Source organism: Strigops habroptila, chromosome 5 (genome assembly GCF_004027225.2).
Source record: "Strigops habroptila isolate Jane chromosome 5, bStrHab1.2.pri, whole genome shotgun sequence".
Lineage (NCBI taxonomy): Eukaryota > Metazoa > Chordata > Aves > Psittaciformes > Psittacidae > Strigops > Strigops habroptila.
In genome coordinates, this window is record NC_044281.2 from 29027429 (window position 1) to 29055319 (window position 27891).

The following is a 27891-nucleotide window of genomic DNA, read 5'->3' on the forward strand; positions in this document are numbered from 1 at the left end:
CAGTCCATGTAGAGCAATTGTTGGATGGTTTTTTGTTTCTTTATTTTTAAAATCTTGTCAAAGTGACTTTTTGGCTGCTGGGTTCTTGCAAAATTTGTCTTAGGATCTTTGGATACTGGATACTTCTGAGAAGTGAGGTAAGAGACATACAGAGGTAAAAAAAAGGGTTTGCTTTAATTTGTGGATTTACTCAGTACTTGCTTACATTTTATGGTTTTTAGGAGTGGGTATTCTTGGCTTTTGGTTAGATTTTTGATTTTTTTTTCAAATTGAGATAAGCTCTTCAGTAATGAGCTGTAATGTCCACAGACATGAATAGTTCAGTGGTTCATTAAATTCTGCTAGTGCCATAAGTGCTAAAGACTTCAATCAAATGCATAATTTTAAGCTGTGCTTTGAGTTCCCCAGCACTCTGTTGCTGCAGTTGATGAGACATTGCACTACTCTATTTTACTAGATATTTAGAGAGATGGGGTGGTGTTAGTAACATCTTCTTTGAATTGAATGTAAACAACTGGATGTTGTTTAATACCCACAGGAATCCGAAGAAGCCTTAGTGTGCTTCAGCAATTAAAAAGATGTTAAGTACTTTTCTGTGTGTAGATTTTCTCCTTACACTTCTCTGTGTGAGGAGATTCTGTTGGATCTTGTTGGGCTTCTGCCTCCAAACAGAATTATATTAATTGTAAGATACCTGCTTAATACGAAGAAGTTATATTGGAAGCAGGTATCCACTGAATCTAAAGTTTCTTCTTTTCCTGACCCAGATCAGGTGGGGATGTTTGAAACTGGTGCTTTGGCTTGTGTTTTCTTTTGGCTTTCTTTCAATCCTGTGAAATGGACTCCACACCTTGCATTGAGGTGGGGTTATTAACAGAAATCCTCTGCATGGCAACAGTCCTGAGTTTGGGTTGGTTTGTTTGTGTTTTGGGGTGTTCCTGTGTTTGGTTAGTTTGGGGGTGTGTGTGAGTGTGTGTTTGTTTGTTTTTCTTCTCGTAGGTGCTACAAACAGTTTCAAGTAGCTTAAAATGATTTTGCGAAACACTGTTCCTTGCAGAACTTGTTATATACAAGTGTGTTTTATTGTTAGTTGTTAGAAGCCTAAGTATTCTTAATACCATAAGGTACGCATCCTAGTAGATCAGAAACACTATATTTATTGGCTTAGTATTTTGAAATTAATGTTGCATTTCCTGGTGGATAGAATTTGTTTCTCACCACATTCATGAGGAAAAAGCAGAGTATCTGTCTGAGACTGTATGAACACTCTCTGCATGACACAAAACTTGATTGCTTTTCAATATTTCATAACAAAAATAAACTAAGATCCCAAAGTTATTGAGTAGTAATCAACTGCATCCATTTTCTGTGCAAAAGCTAAATGTGGTATTGAGAGGCCACAAAAATGCTGATGTTAGAAACGGCTTACAATGTTGGAAATAATAGAAACCTTTACATTCTTTACTGTTATGAATAATGTTACAGAAATGGTTACGTTTTGGATTGTATCTCCAAATTACTACAGAAGTACACCCCCAAATGTTGTTTCTCTCTTTTCCAAAGGCCACCTTGGAGAACAGTGACAGAAGGCAAGCCTCTGCAGTGTCAGGGAACCTCTGTTTCTTTTTTTTCTTAGTACTTCATTGTCCACACAGCCCTATTTAGTGGCTCCAGAGAACTGAGAGACAAAACTGCGTCCATATACTTATTGTTTTCAGGCTTTTCTGGTTAGTTGGGAAGCTGGGGTTGCGCTGATAAAATTATATGCTTCGGTTGCAGACTGAAGATGGAAGATTTGCCTGCGTGTCCTTGAAGGACTACTGATTTATCTCCGAAAGATATACTAATATCAGTTGTCAGCTGAATTTTGCTACTTGAGTTATAAGCTAAAAGAAAGCTGTTTCTTGGGAACTATTAACTTGATAAATCAAGTAGCTGCTAACATAACTAAAGCTATCTCACGGGCATTGAGTTACTGCTTGTCAACTGCGCCATGCTCTAATGGCAGTAAAGTGCCTGGAAAGCAATTTTATTGTTTATTCTTATGCCTGCATAAATAGCTAATTTATCCTAATGACTGGACGGGACATAATTGGAACTGACTTTTCAAGGAGGTAATATGCGTATTAATTATGAGTGTGAACTCGCCATCAGGAAGACTCTTGCCTGCTTGATCCTCTTAATGCTGGTAAACATCATTATCTTTTCTAATGAGCCATGATGACTGAAAGTAGTACTGTTCGGCTCTGGGAGCCTGTTGTGGATGTCTGGCTACCAAAACAATTTCCCTGGAGAGTTTTCAACTTACTGAAAATGCTTATGGGACCTCCAGGGCTCCTGCACTTGCAAGCTCCCTGAGAAAGGAGGTATTGTGGGTAGCACTGGGGCAGTGTGTGAGGAAAGCTGGATTCTTCTCACAGCTCTGTGCTTTTCTAGTCCCTGCGTGGCCTTGGAGAAGTGGCTTTGCTTCTGTAAAGTGCAGCATGAAAAAGGGTAGTGGTTGCAACCAAAGATCCCAGAGCGTTGAAATGTCAACAGAATCTTGCTACAGGAAACCCTGCAGTGTGCTACACCCAGCAAACATTTCTGTGCTTTCCTGTTAAAAATAAAACTACGTGGGAGGGAAAAAATGAAATTCAACTGTTGAGACACACAAAATGTTTTTACACAGTGAAATTGTTACTCGCTTTCATAAAGAAAATGAAAATATCCTGTAGCAGAGACACTGTATCAAATCCGTGAAATACTATTATAGAGACCACATTATAAGTGGCAGCATGCTGTGGGCTTAGCATTGCTCTTGTCTTTGTTGGAAGATGTTTATTTCATAATGTGTAAGTCATAAAGTCACCAGTTGGTTCATTGTAACTATATTGCCTTACACAGTTGGTTCACCTTGTTCAGCTGCTGGTTGTGGCTTGATCAGTTTGCAAATGAAAAATAACCATGGAAAATATTAAGCCTGGTTGAAGCAAGTTTGGTTTTTTATTAATGCAAGCACATCCAGTCAAACACGGAATATCCTGCTTTATGGTACAGCTTTATATTTAGCATTTCAGCTCAGAATAGCAAAACACAGTATTTAAGGAATGTATCAAACTGGGGGAGGAAAAATAAAAAGGAACCAATGTGGATACTGCATTGATTTCAAGTATATACTAGGACTGATTGACTGGTGAAGTGCACATTCATGTGAAAGCTTTTTCATACATTTACAGAAAGTGTTCTAAAATTGCATTTCAAATATATTTTTTTTTCTTAAATTTTAAGCATCCTTTTTAAATTTCAATTACATAAACAAAGCTGATATACAATCCCTCTTCTAGTGTCCAACAATGTTACTAGCTAGAACATCTCTGAAAGTGCAAAACACTGTAATAATACAGTATAAATATTCTTACTCTAATCCAGGGCTGAAGGTCAGTACTTCAGCACAGGAAAAATAGCAGCAGATCATAATAATTATCCCTTCCCCTTTTCTGGGCTGTTCTTGTTAACAGTTAGTATTCTGCTTCTTCCTTCTTCATGGTAGAACTTGCTTTTGTTTCTCTTTGATGTCAATGCTATGGGAATAGCAAAATGTTGATTTATCTCCCTCCCTTACCTCAACTTACTCTTTTAAGTATTTCTCAAAGTGGAACAGGGAGAGAGGGAAGGCTCTTTAATTTTTGACCATACTACAGGTCCAATACAGCAAATAATTTCTAAGTAATTGCAGATGCTGCATGAAACAGTGGTGCTGCTCTTGGTTGTAGGCACTCAGCAAGAAGAGTCTACTGGACTGGAACAAACCAGACCCTTGGTCCTGCAAATCTTGCCCCTTCTTCAACAGAAGGCAGAATAAGAGAAAACTCATCTACATGCAGTTGATACTTTTTTAAAGAAGCTTGTGCAGAGGTCCTCTGTGAGTCTCTATGAGGAAGGCTGTAACCACTGTAAACTCTAAAGGGCCTTGTTTAAAGTAAAAACATCTAATTGCCTGACTCAAGCAATTACCTTTACAAATACCCAGCCCTCAAGCCTTAATAGAACACTTACTGGAAAGGACAGAAGATATTAATGGGTAGTAATTTGTCAATTCAACAAAATAAGTTTTAATCTGAGCCTTTTTTTTTTTTTTCTTGAGTCAGAGATCAGCTGAGAAACTAAGTCCTGAACTGTGTATTTTTTTTTTCCTGAAAACAAATACCTTGAATCTTAACATAAGCTCCTCAGGTGCTCATCTGGATAGCCAAATTAGGCATAAAGTCGAGACTAAGAGAAGAAATTAGAAATGGTAAGTACCAGCAGGGTTACAGATCACTTCCAATTTGGTACTAACCTGGGTTCAAAAATTTGACCAATTTCTTATGGTGTTTTCCTTTAGATTTCAATGTGTTCTGGCACAGACAGTTAATCACGGCTCATAAAATACTAGAAAAAGCTTATATCATAATTTGTTCTTTGCTTTAATTGTCTGTAAGAGTAGACTAGCATTTTCAAAGGAACCCAGGGAATTAAATGACCAGTTCAGTGGTGATTAACTCTTCTCAAGTTTCTTTGGAAATTTTAGCCTTAACTTCGGATTGGATATCTGAGTTTACTTCCCTCTCCCTAGCTCATGCATGACTTCTGTTTCCAAAAACTGTTTTCAAAAAAACCATATTGAGCCTGTTTTGCAGAGATAATCTAGGTTAGACATTCTTCTCTCAAACAAAATAATAAACAAAAAATCCCTGATTTCTTTAAAAAGGAAAACACAAACTACTCTGACAGCTAGAATTTAAAGGATAGTTCCCAGAAGTATTTGACATGCGTGCATCTTCACATGTGCACGCACACATACTCACACACAAACGCACGTTCCCCAACAGTTACCCCATCTTATCTCTTTAAATCATGTAACAAAAATATGTTTGCTGCACCATCGATGTTACAGGCAGGTATACTCTACTTCATGTGCCATTTAAAGAGTACGTTTTAGCTGGTTTCAAGACATCCATATTTTTATTTTCTTTACTTCCAGTCCAGCGTAATAGAAGGTACACTAAACGATGTCAGTACCTTGTAAGGCACTATTTTCTGATGTAAGAGCGGAACATGCTTACTGCAGATGTCTAAGGCCTTGACTCTACAAACACTAACACGTGCGAACAGTATCGCCGATTTGAAGGAGACCCTTCACTTCAAAGCTAGAGAGACATGTTGAGTGCTCTGTAGGGTACTGCTCCAATGGAGTATTTAACTGGAACATTGGCTTTAGTTGAGAAGTGTTTTAATTTTTACTTATTTTGGTGGAAGTAATAAAAAATAAAAATTTGGATGCTGATAGAATAAGACCTCCCCAGGGATACCTCTCCCATCATACACTTCATCTCTGAGAACAGGGCCCTGCCCTTATATTCAAAATAAAAAAACCAAAACCCTTCACTCAAGTGCCTTAAGGTTGACGTGAAATATTTACCACATCTTTTCATAAAAGTTACTGTATATACAAAACAGACCTCAGCCAGTGAGGTCTTTCTCAGCTCAGTCCAAGTCTTCCAGGTTGTAAAAACATGTTCATTCAATGTGCTTCAAAGTCTGCAGATCAGATCCAAAAATCTCAGGCTCTATTAAGCAGAGTTGTCCTAGAAGTAATAAAAAATAAAATTATCTTTCTGTAATGACAAAAAATGCTACAGTTTTGGTGATGGTTGGCAATAGATCTATCTTGCATCACTAGCTGGAAGTCTTTCTTCAAAGGGTAAGTTTCCTTCCAACTGTTGTAAACGGGAATATATCTATGAATTCCAATAGAGTTGCTGACTTTAGATGAAAATTTAACTTTTGTAACATTATTCAGGCCCTTAAGATGCACTGAGGCAAATAACAACATGATGTTCTGTAATTTCAAACTATGCTGAATAGCACTGGATTTAATGCAAGTTACGTTGCATGGGTGTCATAAATGAAAAGCTTATGTGGACTTCCTAAGAAACACTGGGATCACTGGGAAGCAGTGTCTCGTCTAGGACATTAGTGTCCTAATGTAGCTCAACTGCAGCTCAGGACATACAGGCTTCTTCCTTCATTCTTTATCTGGTACAGGTATTTCAAATCTAAATATTTAACATGATTTACAAATCATTTAGACCACAAAGGTCTAAATCTCTCTTTTTGCCTTGGCCTCAGTATTAGAATTTTCATCTAAATTAGCTGATCGCATAACGTACATGGAAGAGGTGCTTCCTCCTCTCAGAGGAAGGAGGAATCATTGAGACCTTCTCCCGTAAGAGTAGGCTGAAAATTAAGAGTATTCATATAGAACTTCACCTTTCTATAGGATTTTTTTAATAAGTGCATAGGTATGATAAATGATAGCAATTTATTAGTATCTCTGTATATTTGTTTCCCTGAGAAAAGCATGTCTCAAAACTGCTACAAATGTAGATCCTTTTACAGTATTCAATAGCCTAAACAAAGCATATTCTCTTTTGTAGTCCCAGCAGTGATCTTGCACCCTGACCTAGTCTGGCTGGAAAAGCTGACTTGAATGAGTTAAAGCTGCCCATATGTCCAAGCCATATGGAATTTTTCAGATTTGAATTTTAAAGAAAAATAAATATATTTGGGCCAAAATAGTCTTAAGCCATGCAGGCAAATAGGAGGGAGGAAGCTCATGATCACATGCCTGTGTTGGTCTGTAGAAAAAAAAAAAAAAACCCACCAAAAAAACCCAAAACAAAACAAAAAAAACCAAAGACCAACCCACACACACACACAAAAATCCCCCCCCAAAAAGCCCAAACCAAAAAACCTCACATTCTGAGGAAGCTTCATACCTGAGTGTTTTCCAGCTGTCTTTCTCCATGTGGTTTTCTGGACCTTCACTTTCAAAGGATGCAATGAACAGAGCTAGTAAATAAAATAAGAACAGTCAGATACATGGGTTCGTTAACTGCAGAAGAAAAATTACAAGTTACAGTATAGTAGGTAGTAACTTGGCAGACTTCATAATGAAGTTTATTCTCCTCAGAGGCTGATACAGAAGCTAATACATACTTAGCTAAGAAGATAACACATACTTATCAAATATTTTTTTTGCATTTTTTTTTCATCTGCATATTCAGTCTAGGGCTCACTATACTGAATATGCGCACTCGCTATAGTGGTGAGTAAAGGGTTTTACCTTCTTCACTATAAATGGGTGCTGTGAGTAAATAGCTCTGGATCTTCTTGTCTTTTTCAAAAGGGCACTCAACCTGCTTCCATGTCAGGAAATCATGGATCTGTCTTGAAATTTCCCAGAACTTCTGCGTGAGGTAATTAAAAGAGTATTATTAACATACATTCTTCTTTCAAATATTAGTTCTTTTGTTTCAGTTTCACAGCCTCAGTCTTGTTCTTCTTCATACTGTTTCTTATTGCTATTTTAGTACCTTTTAAAACTAATCTTTTAACTGACAGAAATCACATTCCAGCAGTTTTTTGGATTCCCTTCAGCATGTGCAATTGTGGATCTGCTGGATATGTAATATAAACATGGCAACTGCAAGCGCTAGCTTTCACAGAAATTTGGTGAAACCATTGATCATAGCAATGCTGAAGGAATTGGTAATATAATGAGCTAGAAGTTCAAAACTGGCAAATGTTTGTAATTTACAATATTTAACTAGCATTCCAGTTTCTGTAATAGCAAAGTCCTACCTTGAAGTTTATCTGCCCATTGGGCAAGCGGTTTGTATGTATTTTGTGCAGAAAGTAGATATCTTTAATAAAGAGGTTGAACACTGGGATGACTATTTTCTCTCGGTTGCTGTTGGCAGTCTGAGATCGCTGTGCGGCTCCTTGCAGGGCTGTGCGGTAATTACAGAAGTTGCTGGATGGATCCATGTGATGCTGTTTTTATGGGGGTGAAAAAGGCAGTCAAGTAATACATGTTTCCTTCCTTCAGAGGGCTCATTTTTTATGAATTTTTAAATTTTCAAGATAAGAGTAGCATATACTTATTAAGTCTGGATTCAGGTTTTTCTAACTGCTATCTTGCTTGGAAGGGGGATTCTGTACTGGCTTTACATCTATACTTTGCTTCAATGGTTAATGGGAGACTGAAAGGAAATGAGAAATGACTATCGGGGGAAAGCCCCCAAAATTCTAACTTCTTGTCATCAATCTTTGTGGTGATGGTTTCGATTAAGTGTTGTTTTCATTCAGATCTCCACTAGATGGAGTACTCTTATTAGTTTTAAGGATAGCAAAATAGCATTTGCTGGAGTGAAAACTACCTAACTGGAAAAAATATGCTAGGAAGAAAAAACCTAAAGAAAGCTTGCACTCTTTGCAGGCAAGTAGGGAGTTTGAAATTCAGGAAATGCTCTCCCTAATGTTTATATGCTGGTGACCAATGCCTCAGTGATCTCTGACTTAGTTTCACCCAAATCTCTGCTGTGGAATTACTATTTGGTGGATTTCTAGGTAAAGTCTAAACTTTATACATACCTCTAAAACATCAAATTTGGCTGTTTTGACCTTGGACCAAGTTTTCTTCAGCCGTGCCACAGGACTCAAGTTCATGCCAGCTGAATGGAGAGAAGAGACAGAAAGAAACAACTGAGTCAAAACAATAGAGGGCTAACATAACTGTGTATCGGCACCATGTATTATGGAAGGCAGTCCAGCTTTAGAAACAGAAGTTGTAGAAAACACTCACCCACCCACACAGTAATCTGTCACTGGTACATACTGCCCATGTAGAAGTGTGCATGCTGAGGTAGTCAGCTGATTTAGGGCAAGTATGAGCATTTCCTTGCCAGTCAGGTTGTAAAATGGAGTGCCTTCTATGATCTGTGTTAAGGATACTCACAAATAATAGCCATCATCGAGTTGAAGTTTCCAATATTGAAGCATTCTCTTGCCACATCGATGAAAAATTCCACCATTCTTGTACGCTGCTTTTTCTTTACAACCTGAAAAAAACCCCAAAGATCTATTAGAGGAAAGGGATGGCCTGAATTTTGGATGGGATGTTCAGTAAAAGGCATTGTAACAGGTTAATTGAACAGACATTTCAAGACTTGATCCAGCTAAATCTTACAATGATAATAGGCCTGAGGGTATTTTGTTAAGATTAACTTCTAATAAAAGAACAGAAGTATTTGGGGCTACTATAAATTATTTGCCTAGCTGTGGGGGAGTGTAAGTTTTTGTTTATACATGAAATTCAATGTTTTGGGGAATCTTGTATAAACAGGCTGGACACTTTCACCAAATTCCCATTACCTGAAAAAGAAGTTAACATGAAGCTGCTGTTGCAAAGAATATATGCAAAAAAACTTTAAAACTCTGAGGAAGGGGGAAAAGCAGTGGACAGACTTGACACCAGGGTATATAACCTGAATGTGAGAGAGAACGTTTGTGATGTCCCGATTTTCTCATTTTACTGTGTATACACTTAAATTACCTCTTGAGAGCAAGTAGTGAGGATGATCAAATATACAAATTCCCATTCATGCAAACACGCAAAGAATCTAGCAAGTTATGCTGAGCATCCACTTTGCAGATTTTTTTCTTTTAATATAAATGGCGAAGCAAAATTAATATACAGCATCGTCTCCAAACTTTTTTTCCAAAATCCATCAATCTTTCTCTCTCTCCCTTTTTTTTTTTTTTTTTAAAGCTAGTATTATTGCCTATATTACATTCTTTTATTGAGATCTTTCCTGTATTTAGATCTAGAAGTTTGTTCTGGCTTGTACAACAATGGCTCCAAAGTGGTGACTGCACACTGCTTCATGAGGGAATTCCTTTTTTCTTTCTAAAAAACACAACCTCTTGCATAAATACTTCAGTTTCCGTGCCATATCAAAAGAAAATGGTTCAGTAGTCAATGGCTTGAGTTAGCCGTTTTGTTTGACTGGTATACCAAATCTCTTAGCCATACAAGCCAGCTCTGGAAGGTGTCTTGGTGTGTTTTTGCACTAAGTGTCTGTGAAAGCAGGAAATCCTAAGAGATTAGGATCGATATGTTAGACTTCATGAAATTCCCTTAGGAATCTGGATTTCCACAGAAGAGGAATAGCAGAACAGGAGAATTCCTGACTAATAGGAATAGAGAGAAAATGTCTCATTTGCTAGAATTGGTGTATATTAACAGGAGTCTAAAAAGACAAAGAATGCACATGCAGGGGGGAAAAAAAAACGTTTATGTGGCAGTGAACCTTCCATTTCTTTGCTTATTACATGATAGAGTTACTTTAACCTCTAATAAGACTGTTCTCACATTTTTTTAACTTTTCTAGTAGTCCACTGGAAGTTCTTTCCAGACTTCCAAAGAAAGCTTATTCCTGATTTTTCTACAACAAAAATGCATATGACAGTGTTAATGATAGCTAAATCCTTCCACTGCTGTCCTTCCAGCAGTGGAAGGACAGCTGTTTATTAGTATATCTGCATATAAAGATGAGTATCTTTCTAAGAATTTATGGATGTATTTAAACAAAATATATCTAAAAGAGCTCGTAATTCAAACTCCACACAAATTTAATTTCACTGCATGACTAATGCTACTATAGAAGATAGACAAAACTAGAGAATACATGCAAAGCCAAATGTGACCATGAACTCTCAATCATATAAGCATGAAAATAATTTAATGCTTGAGTAATGCCATTATCTTTAATTGCACTGCTAATGTTTAAATCTCTTTAAGACCACTGCCTGCCTCTTGTCCTTAAGGCCAATATCCCTTTGCTATCTTTTTTACTATGAATACCTACCCGACAAATCTCTGTAGCCACCAGCATGCTGAGACAATTGAACCAATTGTCATAGGCCTCCAAATTATACGTTTTGGTCACATCGCCTCGGCACTGTAAGAGAACAGGCCAAGTGTTAATCCTATCCTGTAGCATGATCAAGTCAACCTGCCAAAGGATAAACTTCCTTTTCACATCCTAATAAAATCTTGCTGGATATTTTTTAAGGCGGTTAGAAAATGTCAGCCTTTCTTGCACAAGGTGTACTCAAATTATGGAGGTTCTTTACCCTGGTTATTTTTTGTTTCTTTTTCCCTCCATACCCCTTCTTGTATACCTTGTGATTATCCAGGGAGTCCATGTGGCTGACAATCTGCATCAGATCCTCTGGGTAAATGTTGCTCACCCTTTCCTGTGTTTGGAGAGATGACAGTTTGTGACTGCACAGACAAACAGGGAGTTTAGTGAAAAACGCATCAATAAAGCCAAAGTTAGGAGAACATTTTGGTAACTTCCTACAGTTGAGATGTATGAGGTGTTATTGGTCTTACTTGGTACTTTTTGATTAAAACATTGGAGGCTTTCAGTGAAGCCATAGCAAAATTTACACAATGAGTATATTAATATTTACTGAATGGAAAATTAAATAATTCACACAAATTAGTGTCTCACCAGTTCAACATAGGTCAGCTGCTGTGCCAAGATCAGAGGGTCACAGCACACACTCAGGATGTCCTTTTGAGTTGACTGTGGCTTGGTTTTGAGGATGGTGCCTTTGTCGGTAGCAGGTTGCCGGAATTTCTCTTTGATTTCCTGGTACTGGCTCCGTGCAGAGAGGGCCATCAGGAGATTCTGTGTCATCTGGCTAATGATCTTTTTCACTGTTCCATTTTCCTAAGCAAAAGGCAGGAACAATGACTGCTAAAAAACTTTAGCTCTTACAGGCACAGATCGCCAGAGAATTTCTGACAGGGGAAAAATAAATCCTGCTATCCGTTTTCTTTCATCTTATCTGAGCTGATCATTCTGCGTCAAATTAACTTGTCCTTACTGCCCACACAACTTCATAATGACATTGTTATGCCTGCCTTCCCAACTCTGTTTCACTTACTTGGTTGGTCTGCTCCTTGTGATAGTTTTTGGCTAGTACCCCCATTTCAAAGGCATCCATGTAAACAGCTTAAAAGTGGGTAAAGTGAAAGGTGGTTGAGTTGCTTGCACAAGGCTTCTTGGATTCTCTGCGTACAAAGCGCCAAAAAGCTCCTTCTCATTCTGACTAGACCTACTGATTATCAAGTCTAGCCCAGGCAGAACCTAGGGAATTAACATGTCCAGGAATATACCCCTAATATACACTGGCTTGGCTTTGAACAACTACAGCATCTGAAGATTTAGGTAAAAGCACAATGCACATCATGTTCTTGGACAACGAAAATGCCTTTCTGTTCATCAGGTGCGGATTTTAAACATAGGATCAATAAGGATACCTACTGGTAAAGTCACAGAACTGTAATCTGTCTGCTCAGTGTTTTGACAATTAAGGCAAGCTGAATGCTTTCTGCCATTGATTGTGTCCTATAGACATTCCTCTATGAAATCAACTCCAAAGAGCTAACCTGATCAGTTTTCTGCTTCTCCATCCCTCCTGTGACTGCTTTAAATGACCCAGGTTCTCCAATCCTGTTCTTCCTGCTCCTTAGAAATTAGAAAAACATAATTCTACCAAAGACAGTCCTTCTCTTTCCTACACAATTGTTCTCTTGCTTTCTTGCAAATTATTTCTCTTAGTTAGCCACAAGAATAACTGTTAGTTTACAGCCTGCTCTGTTGGTTTCTGCCAGTCAACTGGATACACTAGAAAGAACTGCAATGAATCTGTGATCGTTCAAAGAAGCCACTAATGTGCAGTGATGACTGAAATTATGTAGCAGATATGGGAGACGACTACCAAATACTTGTATATTGCATGGTATAATTAAGCAATAATAGTGTCAGAGTGTTGCTTTACAAGGCAATAATCTGAGTCCCAAGTGAAATCAAATGAAAAGCTGAAAGCAGTGTAGCTCATCTTGAGGCAACTGGATTACTGCTGAACAGCAGCTGGCTAGAGCCATTTGTGATATTGTGCTACAAGTGTTCAGAAATGCCAAAGGAGCAGGGGGTGGAGCGCGCTAAAATAAAGCACTAATTGTGCTCTCTGGTATCCTGAGCTTTCTGTTGTAAATCATTTTACTTCAGCTGCTACGTCTGACTTACCCGCACCTCTGGGAGGAAGCAGATTTCCTAGATATGGACCACAAAGAATAAAACTTGAAGGCAGGTGAGAGTATCACAGATAGTATGCGAAGGCAATTAAAGAAACTGCAGTGACATGAAAAACTGTGGCTTACTGAAGCTACTGTAAATTTATTAGCATCTTAATACTTAGACAAATACCTTTTATACTTTTAGCAGTTTTCTCTCATTACTAGTCTTGCCCTAAATTTTCTTACAACTTTGGAAAATAAGTCAATGAGTGTACAATAACTTGTTTGAATTCAAGCAAGACATTTGTACTTGGGGCACAACCCTGGCTGCGCCCATAGCTATTTGATATGCTGTCTGCTATCACTAGGACAAGTATCTGACTGCTTTCTACGAGTTCTCAGTTGACTTTATAGAATCATAGAATGGTTCAGGTTGGAAAGGACCTTAAGATTGTCTAATTCCAACCTCCCTGCCATGGGCAGGGATGCCTCGCACTAGACCATGTTACCCAAGGCTCTGTCTAACCTGGTCTTGAACGCTGCCAGGGATGGAGTATTCACAACTTCCTTAGGCAGCCTGTTCCAATGCTTTCTATCCTATGTATGGAGAATAGCATCTTAGGAAACTTGGAAAAGTTTTAAAATACAAAATAAACCCCCAAACCATTACCATAATCCCTTGCTGAAGCACAGTATAGGTAATTTATTGTGGTAACAAATACTGAGAGCAAAAGCTGTTTTTTGTCACTGTCAAATTATATCTCCTAAGGGTCAGATGTGGCATAGTTCTTCACTGATCAAGTTTGATCCCCTTAACAAGGCTACAAGTCAACATGGTGATGCTGTAACTAATGGATGTCATTAGATTCCTTAGACACCAGAGCACTGAGCCACTCCAGGAAGACCTGTGTTTCTCAAATGACAATTTATTCATACATATCAGAGTGGGAGGAAAGGGGAAGAGAAAGAAAGACCACAAATTCTTTCTGGTTCAAAGTGATAGACAAATTAAATACGAAGACACGAATGCTAAATAAATCTCTGCCAAGTCCCCTTTCACAGTAGCATCTCTGCCAACATACATAAACCTCTCTGCCCTTGCCTACAAAAGGAATAAAAGGAATATTATAATCCTATTTCCTTTTCTCCTCCTACTCTCAGGCGCTGACATTTTCATAGTAGCATCCAAGTAAACAGCTTTGCTGATGCAATGAAACTGACATACTTCCTTTTGACAACTTGGTAGCACCTAATCGTATTGTGTCCTATCTCTCATTCATGCAGTGCTGTCAAACCTGTTGGTCTTCATTTTCTCCATACATGAATCAACAGAAACATGTAATACAACTATCTTTCCATTTCCTGCTAGTTGTTCTCAAATATCTTGAGGTGGTGGGTTTAAAAACAAGGAGAAGCTTCTACTTCTATATGAGTAAGCCTTTCATGTTCATACAGATGCTTAACAGTTAATTCCCTTGCAGTCCTTCTTTCTGTCTATTGGTAGTTAGTGACTTTATCAATGAGGAAAAAAAGTGTAATTTTGTGAGTGTTGGAAACAAAACAAACAACAACCAACAAAACAAACCAACCAAACAAAACTATCAGCCCTTGTTTCATTTCAATTTGCTTTATCTGTTTGCTTTAGAAAAGTCTTGTGAGGCCTAGTTTTCTTCATAGGCTACAAACTCGGAGCTGTTAAGACTGGTGATTGACTAGGTAGCAGAGTTTCTTTTGTGGAATTATTGTGTATGTCACCTGAAACATAGCAACAAACCAGTTGCTGATTATTGTTAGGACCTAGGAGTGAACTATTAATAAGTATCTTCACCTTGAGCAAGAATACATAGAATTATAGAACAGTTAGGGTTGGAAAGGACCTTAAGATCATCTAGTTCCAACTCTTCTCACACTAGACCATGTTGCCCAAGGTTCTGTCCAACTTGGCCTCAAACACTGCCACGGATAGAGCATTTACCACTACTTTGGGCACCTGTTCCAGTGCCTCGCCACCCTCACAGTAAAGAACTTCTTCCTTACATCTAATCTGAACTGTCCTTTCTCCTTTTGCACTACATCCATTTCTCATATTTTGTCTCTTTCTCTTACACTTGATTATACAGTAGACAGTTTCTGCTAATGGACCATTAAGTTCATTTCTCAGCCCATGTCCTGCACTTATTTTGACAGCTATAGTCTATTTAAAAAATACCACAAGCAGGAGTTTGTATATTTAAAGGTTGACAAATATTGTTTTACCACTTAATGTTTCCCTATTCCTACCTCATCACATTGTGTGATTCTGTGAGCAATCTCCTTCAATTCTTTCATGGATTTTTCATCTTGGAAATCATAGGGGAAAGTTTCAGTCCATTCCTTCAGGAGCTGAATGATTTTGGCAGCGAAGGATTTTAACTTTGCCTAGAAAGAAACAAAGAGTTGATTACTGACCAAAGACTTATCTGACTGCAGAGTAAATTAGCTGATGAAGGTTCACATAAACCCAGAGACACTCTTGAAAATACTCTGCATTAGTAATAGGTGAAGACGATAAAAAGAATATATTTAACTGTGAGTTAGTTTCCCAAATAGTATGATTTAGCCTCCTTTCATGATAGCTGGTAATGTTTCTCACCAAACACTGTGAAGATATTTTCAAGGTTAGTATTATGAAGCCAGGAAGATGACAGAAGAGTTTGTGACTTACTTGATTGAAGTCAATGGGACTTGCGCTGATTTATGCCATCTGAGGCAGCAGTACCTTAGTGTTTGAATTCAAATGCATACAAACTGCAGCATTCGAACAAGCATCTTTCATAAGAGACATTCAAAAAGACATTTTTGTTCTATAGAATTTATCAGACCCTCCATGTTGAGCTGTATACTAAAATAAATGAATGTCAGGAAAGATATGTGTGTGTTCTCTCTATGACATCTAAATCTAGATGGACTTTGAAAATAAAAAGTATTGGCTCTTACTTAAAAAGCTGTCAACCACAGAAAGGCAGGGAAAGCTATTTTCTAAGTTCTTCTGTTACTCACGAATCTTTTAGGGCTTTTCATGAGTTAGGCCCAAATTGGATGCCAATTACTCCACTATGCTGCATCAGTATAGTGGAGCATCAGTAAATCCAAGGAAGCACTCTTGTAAAATTGCGAGTATGAGTGCTAAGAACACTTTTAACAAACAAGAAGAATCAAAACTTAATTCACGTTATATTTATCTTCCCACCCAGCTTGTGATGCACTGAGGAAAAAGAGGAAGCTTTCATTTGTGTTTACCTTCCCACTTGTGTAAGCTACAGAAGTTCCACTACACAGCAGTTCCTTCTCCCCACGCACAGTGTGCTTTCCTCATTGCACTCTTAGGGGTTACAGAAGGTGACTTAGCATGTGAGTGTCACTACAGGAAATTGGTGTATTTTCTTTCAAGACAAATAGAGACTGTGTTCCAAGAATTGGTAGGAACTCCTGCCAAAACATCATCTGATCATGGTATTGTCCCAGTTTATTTAATCAAAACCAAAAGTCAACCAAACTAAGCTACTTTTTTTGAATTTCTTTACATCTCACTTGTATATAGTCAGTACAATATTAATAATGATTAATAAGAACTCTGAAGTTAAACCATGCACATTTGAATCCCCAATCTGAAAATGAGCCAGTGTTCCTTGTAAGTCTAAAGAGAATTTTCTTGCCCTTTTATTTTTTTTTTTCTCCCAGAACAGCAAACTGCACTCTGCTAGCATTCTTTTCCTAGCTGTTTTTATTGATAGCATTAATTGATCCCGACGGTGAGAAAAGCACAGAATAGTTGTATAGCGAGGGCAAAAGAAGACACCACCTTTCTCTATGGCAGCAGTAGACGTTCCTGCAAAGCAATGTCTGCTTACACCACTCCTGAGGAGCCCAGGTTCAAGGTATTTCTGAACGGTATAGGACGGAGTTCCAGATTATAATTGTCTGTCCTCTAAAACTGCATTGTCATTGGCTTTGGAGAAAATACAATTCATACTTCTTTGCTAAGGAATGTATGGAGGCTGACATTACTGAAAGAATAATCTGTAGGTGGTGATAGAGGATTAATTAGCCAACCAGTGTGGTTTGCTTCAATTAAGTTAACAAGCATGTGCATACTCTACTTTTGTTTATCAAAAGCTGCTATGGAACAGGTTTTTGGTATTAATTATCCTGACTAGCCTTTCTTTTTAACTTTTGAAACTTAAAAGGGATGGACGGGGGCAGGAAGGTTCCAAAATCCATCTTTAGGCCATGGCAAGCATCGCTATATGAACACTAACCTCCTATCTTATGTATCTACTCATGAATTGCTAGGATTTGCTTCTTCCATCATGATGGAAAGCTAAGCATCTGTTGTAAGACAAACTGCAGTGTTATTCGTCATGTAATTACTCTTCAGGTGTAAAAAGGTGTAATGTTTTATCAGATGCTTTTAATGTTAATGAAAATAAGGTATGCTTTCCGAGAGCAATGCTGTAAAACATCAGTAAAGTAAAACATGAGTTTCCTGTTTCGTGTGCGCTCTGATGAAACCCAAAGTAGCGTGACAGGCTCAATGCACGTAATTTGTGATAGCCTAGATAAAAATCACACAGATATGCGGGTAGCATTATGCATTTTCCTTTTTGTCATGGTTGCAACAAACCTACCAACTTATTATTTCTGTAGTCCTACCCCAGATGTGAGCTTCCTCTTGAGGCCTGACAAAGAGTTCTCTTGAGTCTGTGGGAATACTTTTCCCATGAATATTTCTTCGAGAAGAAAAATACTTCTATTAAATTAAGTACTGTGGATCAACCCTGTACTGAATGAGACAAGACAGGACAGAGAAACAACTACTAATTAGAAAGGAGGGCAATAGCAGTACTGTGCTTGTAAGAAAGGGACGTTTAATGACAATGACCTAGTTATAAGTATTGTTTTGATTTTTGATTGTAAAAAGGAGCACTTAGTGGTGACAAAACCCAAGGGAAATCATAATATTTTTGATAGGACTTACGTATTCCGAGACAGGCAAAGCAAGCTTAATAGAAATTAATTTATATTTTCTCTTTTTATTTTACTTGTTCAACTTTTGATTTAAAAAATGCCCTCACGTTGCAGAAATAATGCACCACAGTTTTAACAACAGGTTTTTCCACTGAATAATACTATACAAGTGGTGTCTTTTTTCTGTGACAATCTAGTTTCAGTCTTTCCAATCTCTAAAGCACTTATGGGCAGTTAAATTTTACCCTTTATGGTCAAGCTTAACTTCTGACTTGTATATTATAATTGAAGTCTTAAACTATGAAACCCTTCCTTTTTATGAGTGGCCAAAGGAACTCTGAGCAGGCTCTATGACATCCCAGAGTGTTTCTCTTTTCAATCTACTTTGGTCTGGATGGTGTTCTGTAGAACTCTTTGGCTAGCCAGTAATGTCAAAACCAAACAAATGATAAGTATTGTGATGTGTAACCTCAAAACCTGGCTCCTCGCCACTTTTTCAGCTCACACGCTATCCAGACAAGAAGCCAGCCAGCTTCCCATCTTAAGAGATTTGCATAAGCGAACTCTATCAGAAATGATCAGAGCTGCTTTAACTGCTTTTGCCAGCTATTTCCTGCTATGGAGCCACTTAATTAGAAGGTGCTGGTAGCTGATGACACTTTAATGGGTTATGACTATGAATACACAGAGTGTCTGGAGTTGAGAATTTCTATGCTGCATATGAAATGAGTTTTTATTTGTTGCCAGATAGAAAAATAAATGTTTGCAAATGCTAATGGCTAAACTATTCTCTAAAACATACAGGTGCTTGCAGTGGAGGACAGCAAAATAGTTATTTGAGAGGGATGTCAGATGCTTATGTAGTGTTTTCCAAGAATTTTGTGTTTAGTGGGCAGGAAAAACGTTACAGTTTATATTAAGGGGGCAGGAAGGGATCAAGGGTGTAGTAGGAAAAGCAACCAGCAAAGCATGTAAATTAAAGCAGCCTCCCAAACACTCATGTTTTACTGTCACCCTGCTGTTTGTTGGTTTTCCTGTAGGCCCCTTTCCAGATTGTCAGCAGAAGGTATAAGAGTGTGGGTGTTTGGAATATAAGCTGCTCTATTTTACATCCTCTTCAAAGTGGAAGCCATGATTTTTAAAACATCTGCCGAAAAGCCAGAATAATACTACTTTACAACTAATAGCTTTGAACAGCTGGGTGATTTAGTTCCCAGACACTGTTTTCATTTGAAAATCTTGCAAGTATACCATTATTCACAAAAGTTTCATCTTATCCCATTATTTTTAAATCCAAGTATTTTATAGATGTATTTTGACACTAGCCGCTGGCAGCAGTCTTCCTCTTCATATGTCTACAGCTTCACTCATTCCATGATTCACATGGTCCCAGCATCTCCTACAAATTCCTATCTCTATTGTTTAGCTACCTGTTGCTGAGGAACCATTACAATTTAGAGTGTTGGTTTGAGGTTTCTCAGTCATGAACTAGTTCAGCGTGGCAATGGGAACAGTTATGACTTTTGTGTACAAAACTGGATGCAGTGGTTCTTGCAACTTCTTTACCCAACCCATTGAATTTCCCAGCACCTACATGATCAGTTATATAGCTATTTGGCGAGTTGATCAGGAGACTGACCTGCATGAAAGTAATTTTGCACTAAGTGGTTAGTTTTCCCTATGGAGTAATTTTGTGATATAGTAAGAGACTATACCCCAGGAACAGGGAGGGAGAAAGAAGCTCTTAGGTCTGTACTGCTGTCAAAAGCTTTGTATTGCCAAACCACAGAGTTACTTTTTGTAGTCCCTGCTCAAGAGTAGTGATACACCACGGAAAAAACAAAATGGAATAACAACACGCTGAAAATTAGGAATGTGAGGATGTAATTTCTCACCATAGAAGAATGGATCCAAAGCATGCCTGGGATTTGAACAATTTAGGTCTTTAAATACTTGCTTTCATCCTTGTTTCTGTTGCTTTTATCTGCATCCCAGCTTGGACTATTCTGATACTTCAATTTCAGTCAAAAGCCCTTAAATCCATCCAAGTCTCGCCATTATGGAAAACGTATATTGCAGTGCGTATCGTAAACTGACCCCGTTTGGTTTAATTGGTTGTAGTAAACCTGCATAGTCACATGTGGTCAGCATAGGCTACCATTTTAAGTAGTGCATACCTTAATTTTTGTAAGAGGTAACTCTGATTTACTTTCACAGCAGCTGAAAACACTGCACCAATAACCTACAGCAGGGCATTCATCTCTAATAGGATGGTGAAAGGAACTGGAGAAAGAATCAGATTCAAGAAAGACCTAACTTGGTGAAAGCTCAGAAGTGCAAAATGACTTGCAGGGCAAGTTTCATGGCAGATATGCATTGTACCAGTCCACAGCACTGACCTGCAGCAAAGTTACATTTCCAGCCACTGTATCCAACTGGTAAGGTAGTACATAGCCTATATTTGTGGCTAGCAAAGAAGCAACAGTACTTCAGAAGAAAAGATCCATACGGAAGTGCATTCAGTAACGCATGCCAATTACAATTTCAATTTATTCTTTATCAGTTTATTCAGCTTTACAATGAGAGAGTGAGAAATAAACAACAGTAGCACAGCTAACTGAAGGACATAATGGTTCATTTACCTTTTCTGCCTCAGTCCCCGTTTCTAGCTGCTGCTTCTGTTTAATGCAGAGCTGTCCCACTTTAGCCAGGAGCTCATGTGGGTGAATGAAGACTCGTGAGCTCAGAAGGAAAGTGAAGATGTATGTCCTCTGTGGAAGTAGAAAGAAAAAAAAGTTGAATAACTTATCCAAAATAATCTGTCTTCGTTGGAAAAACTATTCCACAAACCACAAATGTAACTTTCTTTCATTTAAAGTTTTTAATATTTTTTTCCTGTCTCCAGAGACGTGGTGGTCTTTTTCTAGCTCTGTTAAAAGGAAATGCTGTAGGCTTCAAGGCTGTTAACTGTGATGTTTTCAGATTCCCAAACGATTTCCCTTTAAAATGTCAAACTTAATATATCTAACTAGTCATCACTCACCAAAAAGACAAATGAAATACATCCAATGTAGGGTGCTGTGCCTCTTGAACGCCACAATTTGTACTGCTTTGTTTCTTTAAGAGTGATTGTTTTTCACTGAGCTGCAGAAAACTGCTTCATGTGTATTCCAAACCACAGCTATAATTTCTTCATGCATGAGGTTTTTTTTCTTCCTTTTTCCCACAATCACTGACACAAGCTTTAGCTTAAATTGTGGCCATATGACAGTAATTCATTTTAAAGCTTAACTTTACTTATTTGGGGCCTGTTTCAGAGTCTTTTGAGCATGAACACTGCTAATAAATGCCAATAATTATTATTTCTCATTAGAAATATCCTCTTCCTTTGTATTTTAAAAGCTGTAATGCACTGCATTCTGAATCATACTCCGGACAGTTTTGTTGAAGTGATAATGCCTTCATGCCCTGCTCTTGCTACAGTGTTTGAAATTAGGCTTCTGTATTTGAATGTAATTGCCTGAGTAATGACTGTAGTATCTCATAAGCACTTCAGTTTTTCCTTTAGGCTTTTTGACAAAATTTGGAGTTAGGAATTGTAGGGGATCTCTTTGGCAATGAATTTCAATTAACCTGTGTTACGTTTGCAGTGTGTACTGTTACTTTGCACTGTGTTTTTAGAAATGTGATTTGGCAGGCCACAGCCAAGTATGCATATAAACAGTCAATGTGCATATATGCAACCTTGGACTGGGCAAGTAAATTGGGACATCTAAAAGCTATGACCAGTTGCCTAAAAGATGGCATCTCTACTATCAGCTACTGAAATCTGCTGCTTGCAGTCTGTACAACACACTTGTAGTTAAACAATAATGGTATCTTTAGGACTCCAAAATTGTTATGGGGTTTATCTCTAATCACAAAAAAATGTGTTATTAATGAAAAATATTTCTATCTCTTTAGTACTCAGGGTGCCCTATAATATAAATTTAGCACTAAAACCCTCCAAATATCAGAAGTGGAAAAAGGAGATGTTCTTTTAAGAAAATAAATAAAATTAACTAAAAGTCACAGTGTTCTGGGAGTGAGTGAGCAGATAATTGTGTATCTATTAAACATCCAACTCTGTCCTGAACTTGTGGAAGAAGATAATGAAAGAACACAGTGGAGTGTGATACAGCAAAGGCATTTAAAATGCTCATTCTGATTTGAAGATCTTATTAGCCCTGGAGTTTATGTATTAAACTAGAAATAGCATTCATTCACTACAATGAAAACTGGAGTTAATCCATAGTCTTTGCCTTGTCTATTGTTTACGAATAGAGGAACTGAGGAGAAGGGTTAACTGGATGGACAGTTTAGGTCAGGTACCTGAGTAGTGTTTCTGCTTACAGAAGATGGAGAGCTGGGGCCATCTAACAATCAGGCTCTTAGTGGCTTTGAGCAGGTGGCCAGGGCAGTAACAGGACACTGACAGCATGGCCTCCCTTCTTGATGGCATGGTTGCTAACATCCCATACAAGTGTAATATTGTGAAAATTTAAGAAACTGGGCTTCTGTTTGATATTTTATGTGTCTCTACAGAATTTCAGAGTTTATTTTTACATTTCAATGACAAAAAATTGCAGTTCATTAATTTTAATAAGAAATTCAGTGTAGCTCTTATGCCTGCATCTGAAACCAGTTGATGACATTGTATCAGCTTTGGAGAAGCTTTATAAAAATCTACAGTAGTGCATGTGGTGTCTTATGGGCACTAAAATTAGGCTGAAGAACTAACCTGAATCACAGAAGGGGACTTGGTTGTATTATTGGACAATGCATTAGATCTTTAATTCTTATGTATGTGAGAAGGATCCCTAAACTGATAAACTCCCTAATCAGAATGAAACAAGAGAAAGAATAGTACTGTACTGTGAGATTTTTCTTTTGGGGGGGTGGTTTTGATGTTTTTGTATGTTAAACTATACCTGGTTATCCTCTATTGGTTTTTGTAGCCAATTTGCATGTTTGTTTCTATCAGTATTGTCCCTGAACTTAAAACTGAGTCCAGACTAACAGGGAAAAGAATTCAGCTGCTAGGTGTGTCAGCTGTCACTGGATTGTGTGAAAATTTTTGTTCTGGAAACATGAAGCAGCCACCACTTGTGCTGTATTTTACACTTGAGAGATAGGGAATAAAAAAAAAATGGATTTTGACATCTTCATCCCTTCTCCACATTATTGTTTCGGGAGTTTAAGAAGCTTTTTTGAAAGTTGCCCGCACGTGTAAATAGCAGGGAACAGCAACTTAAGCCACACTGCTCTTCCAGTGACCTTTGCTCTGATAAGCTGGAACACATTCTTTTAAGGAAAGATATAATTTTGCTTCTCCTACTAATTCTAGTGTTGGTCTCCTTGGTGGAAGTTTGTGTGGCGTGGGACAGTGTTTATCTCAGGGTGACTCTGAGAAAGGCCCACTCAGAGTATCATTTCCCTATTGCTATACTGCAAGAAAAGTAAGACCCAGACAACCTGTGCTTTTATTTGGTTTTGATAACATTTTAGATGATGTTCAAAGAAGTGCCAAACTGGCAAGCTGCAGGAAGATCATATATACGGCCGCAAAAGTGCGTCCTTTCTGTTTTAGGCTTGCTGATGTTTCTCTGTAATCTGTAATAACTGTACTGGACCCGTGTAATGTTTTTCCAGACAACACTGGACTATTAGGTATTAGAAACAAGTTATTATTGCTTCTGCAACCCACCTGCTGTATTTTTAATCAATTTTTTAAGTCACTTAACTGGAACTAGGTTTAGTACTTTGGAAAACAGAATTGTTCCATTGTGGTCAATCTAGATATGCTGGTTTACAATATATTGGTATCTAATTGGGGGTGTGTGTGAGATACTTTTATTGCTTATGCTGACATAGACAAGGAGTAACTGCAATTAAGAATCAAATTAAGAATGATAGGTCTGACAGCAGTATTGACCTCTATCTCCTTGTCTCTCTGCTAACAGCCATTCCCTATCCAATAAAGAAAATTCAGGCTGAACTAAGCCATACATTTCAGCTTAGTGGTAGGTCTTGGGGTTAGGAACACGGTTGTTTTGGATAGGACATATTTCATACTAATATCACATGCATTACCTAGATCAAGGACTTCTGTGATTTGTTGCACCTTTACTACTTATACACACATAGGCTAAATGTTTTAACAGTGTAAAAACCTATACTCTCTCATAGGCAGTTCCCTAATCATGAAGATGATGGTTTGGAGAAGGAAATTTAGCTATGAAGCTAGCTAGTTTGACAAAGAATGATTAAAAATACTTTTATAAGCTATGAGATTGGAAGTTAAGCTCCATTTATCCTACACAAGTGACAGGTATTTGGGAAGAGAGGGGGGGGAAAAGAAATCCTTTCTGCACTTGGAACAACATACGCTGACACAAAAGGGCTTGTGCTTTACAAGAGAATAAGAAGCCAGATTCCTTTAGTGCCTAAAGTTGTTGCTAAGAGATGAGCTGAATTATATTTAAAAAAAGAGAGAGAGTGCGAGTGCACAAGGCTAAAGAAGGAATTGTTACTCTCTGCCCGAAGAATGCACTGATGTCTTCTCGAGCAGGAGGGGAAAAGAAAGAAAAATATTTTCTTTGTGCACTCACTGCTCATTCTGGAACTTCTTGTTTGTGAAATATTTTCTTGAAACGTTTTCTTGCTTGGGCACAAGGGTTGCAGACTGGTACATTCCATTCCTAACCTCCCGAACTCCTTCGTCTCATGAGTATACATTTTTCAATGTGCTGAACAAGTCCCTGTACACAAACAAGCCTCCAAAGAGCAGGACACAAATGTAGGCCCTTATCTTTCCCATCCTCCCTTTGCCTGTCTCGTGTTCTGCCAACATGGCAAATTCTTGTTTTGCCTCTGTAACCAGCACAGAAAGATACTCTGTGTTTGCTTTCTCCCTGCCCCTTTTTCTTTTCTGTCTGGAAGGTTACTGTGATCTTCAGCGGCATGTCCACACAGGCGGGAATGCCTTCTAAGCCTTGTGCTCAGATGTACTAATCCAAAAATTTGGATGAGTACTGCAACGTACAGATATGTCACTCTGAAACTAAGGTAATCTCTGCTAATGTTAGCAATAGCTTCTCTTGGTGTGAATTAATTGGTGGTGCCTTGCTGCCTTTCTTTGCATGTGTAGCCAGAGACATGAACCTGAGAGGTGCCTGTACCTTTCTCTTGAATACGCAAGTACTGGCTACTCTTCTGACAGAATATCAGCTTAAATGGCTATCACTAACCCCCTGTGGCAACTTCCCTAAAAATAGAAATGAACATGAAATTAAGTATAAGTATGTAACTTAACTGAAATAGAAAACTTGGATTTAAAGGTAACTGAAATACAGCTCCTTCTTTATGTTGTTCAAAGCTTATTTATCTACTCATTTTATAATTAATCCTTTCAGCTGAATTGGGTGATCTAACTAAAAGAATGCGTCCTGCTGTAAAGGAGATGAATTTCGTTTAATGCTGTTTTCTCTCTCTCTTTTCCTAGAGTTCCCTTGATTGCTTCTGTTGTACCTCTCTCAGCTGTCAGCTTGCCGTCTATTTAAACTGCAGCCTCCTGGGGTGGAGTCTATGAGGGCTTGGTTTGCAGTGTTCACTTGCATGGGGTGTGGGATAGCACCATGTAAACTAGCGGCATTCCAAAATAACTTGTAGACCCCTTAAGTAATGCTCACCTTCTGGAACCATTTTCAGAGTAGTTTTGTTATAAATAGATCTTACGTTACAAGTGACAATAAGGGATATGTATTAGCAGCTACTTAAAAATCTTGGCTGTAGTCCAGAAATCCAAGCAGCAAGTAACTGTATTCTAGGAACACATAAAACATGGGAACGGACTCCTTGGACAACTTAACTACAGCTGCCTAAAGCTGTTCCAGTGGTAGACCATACTAGCTCTACCCGTTGCTTTCTTCTGCGCGTCTGTTCTACAATACTCATTCGGGGGCAGAGACCAGACACTCAGTATCTAACAATGGTTATCCCTCTGTGCCTTATGAAGGACTTAGTACTAAGTCAGCATCTGTCAAAGGTAGTGAAATTGTATCTTAGCCATATCTAAATGAAAGGTTTAGGCTTACTTTTGAACTGAAATATTAAAATCTCCTGGTTTTGCTTTTTTTAATCTTCTACTGACGATAGCTGGCAATTCTGCTGTTTATACCATATGTGGAGTTTTTTTTTTGTGCATGGTGATTATGAAGATGAGTGGTGCATACGTGGGAGCTTGGAAGGACTTTATTGTGACTGATGTGAAACCACAGTAAAAAGTTCTACACTAATTGGACTGAGAAACATACAAGATATTGCATGGCTACTTAACACTATGGCAAGTGTAAAGTCCAACATACACGTTAATAGTGATTGCAGTTTCCTAACCCTTGTTAGTCTTTACAAAGAGCTGGGATGTTTCTGCCATAGCTACCACTTTTTCAGAGCTCAAATGGAATGTATCTATATAGCCTCTCTGATCTTTGGCAACTTGTTTAAATAACGTCTTTCACTAACGGGGACAAGAGATAATTTTAAGTGATCAAGTGCTCTCTTAGTAATATCCTTGGTTCAGAATCTTACTGCATGCCCTGGAGTTATAAGTGGTATTTACTTCAGGGGACTGCACTAAGGATGTTTAATCAGCTGCAAAATCATTTTCAGGCTCAGAAACATACATACATAACAGTATCGGCCCATTCAAATGGCTTGAGAAAGCAAGCATTTTAATTAAAAATTATTATTTTTTTTTTCCTGATGGCCTAAAAGATGCATAGAATTAGAAAAACGAAACAACAACAACAAAACCTGAAACAAACAACCCAACAACAAAACTAAAACTGATTTCAGGTCTGCTTCACTAGGCAGGAGCTGGTTAGTAGTTAATCTTGGCTGCATTAGAGCTAAAGCACCTTAGAGGGATTGAAAATTTTGTGGCTAATGCCGCTTTTAATTGGTTCTTAAGGCACCCATTTGGGTTCAACATGGCTTTATCTTTGTAACAAGTGTTTTCATTTAAAAACACAAAGGAGAGTATCCCCATTGAGCAACATCTTCAGTGAATGAGTATTACAAGTAAAATAAGTCCATCTTTAGCCTACATCTTAATCTTCAATATGATGGAGGTAGAATTTCTTGAGGAAGTACCAGTGCAGATACTAATGCAAGAAAACTGTGGGAAGAAAGAGAACCCCTTCAGTGGCTACTTACATCTGGATAATAGTCCATGGTGGGCACCAGGTGCTCTATCAAGGCCTCCAGTGATCCAGAAACAAGGTTCCCATCCTGATAAACAGGGTCCACACACCTCTCTCCCATATCTGGCTGCACTTGCCCACTACAACTGGAACCAAGCATGCTGGAAAATATTGGTGTCTGGGGCATAGTTTCCTGCAGAACCAGCAAAAAAAAAAACCCAAACAAAAAGAGGGTTAAGCTTTCTTTCAGGGTGTATTATGTGTGGGTTTTAGAGAGGCATACATTAAACACAATTACATATTTGACTGAATGCAGCCTGGGCATTCGAGCTACGTTCTGAATCCAAGCAGTCACACATTTGTAAGCTGGCTTTGGGGTTTGAAATGCATGTAAAACAATGTCACTTAGGCTGTAGATGCAGAAGCTGTAAAAATTTTCTTTGCTGTACATGATTTCTCCTTTCTCCCCAGTTGTCCCCCAGCTCTTTCTGCATAAAACTGTACAGGGATGAAAATGCAATATGCTTTCTGAATTTCAAAGATACCGAAGCAGTGCCTTACTGAACAAACAAACAAAACATACTGTGCCTTTATGTCCCTCTTTTTACTTTTTTGAAGTCAGATCTTTGGCCAAAATACTTGACTTGTGATGACAAATCCTTCAACCCCTTCTGTAGTTAC

At 38.1% G+C, this 27891-nt stretch overlaps 1 protein-coding gene across 3 annotated transcripts in view; it reads right to left on the reverse strand.

Annotated features, from left to right (window-relative positions):
* Window positions 1–2961: 2961 nt before the first annotated feature.
* Window positions 2962–27891, reverse strand: part of RASGEF1A (RasGEF domain family member 1A) — a 170686-nt gene continuing 145756 nt past the window's right edge. For 2 of the 3 annotated variants that reach the window (XM_030485964.1, XM_030485963.1), the window contains 12 exons: window positions 27224–27403; window positions 20611–20739; window positions 15242–15379; window positions 11388–11609; window positions 11053–11127; window positions 10737–10829; window positions 8825–8927; window positions 8461–8540; window positions 7669–7860; window positions 7151–7274; window positions 6804–6876; window positions 2962–5609 (listed from right to left, as the gene is read on the reverse strand). In XM_030485964.1, coding sequence (XP_030341824.1) covers window positions 5585–5609; window positions 6804–6876; window positions 7151–7274; window positions 7669–7860; window positions 8461–8540; window positions 8825–8927; window positions 10737–10829; window positions 11053–11127; window positions 11388–11609; window positions 15242–15379; window positions 20611–20739; window positions 27224–27403 — 1434 coding nt within the window. In that variant the 3' untranslated portion in view covers window positions 2962–5584. The remainder of the gene's footprint in view (window positions 5610–6803; window positions 6877–7150; window positions 7275–7668; window positions 7861–8460; window positions 8541–8824; window positions 8928–10736; window positions 10830–11052; window positions 11128–11387; window positions 11610–15241; window positions 15380–20610; window positions 20740–27223; window positions 27404–27891) is intronic. The other variant, XM_030485965.1, reaches the window with a different exon arrangement.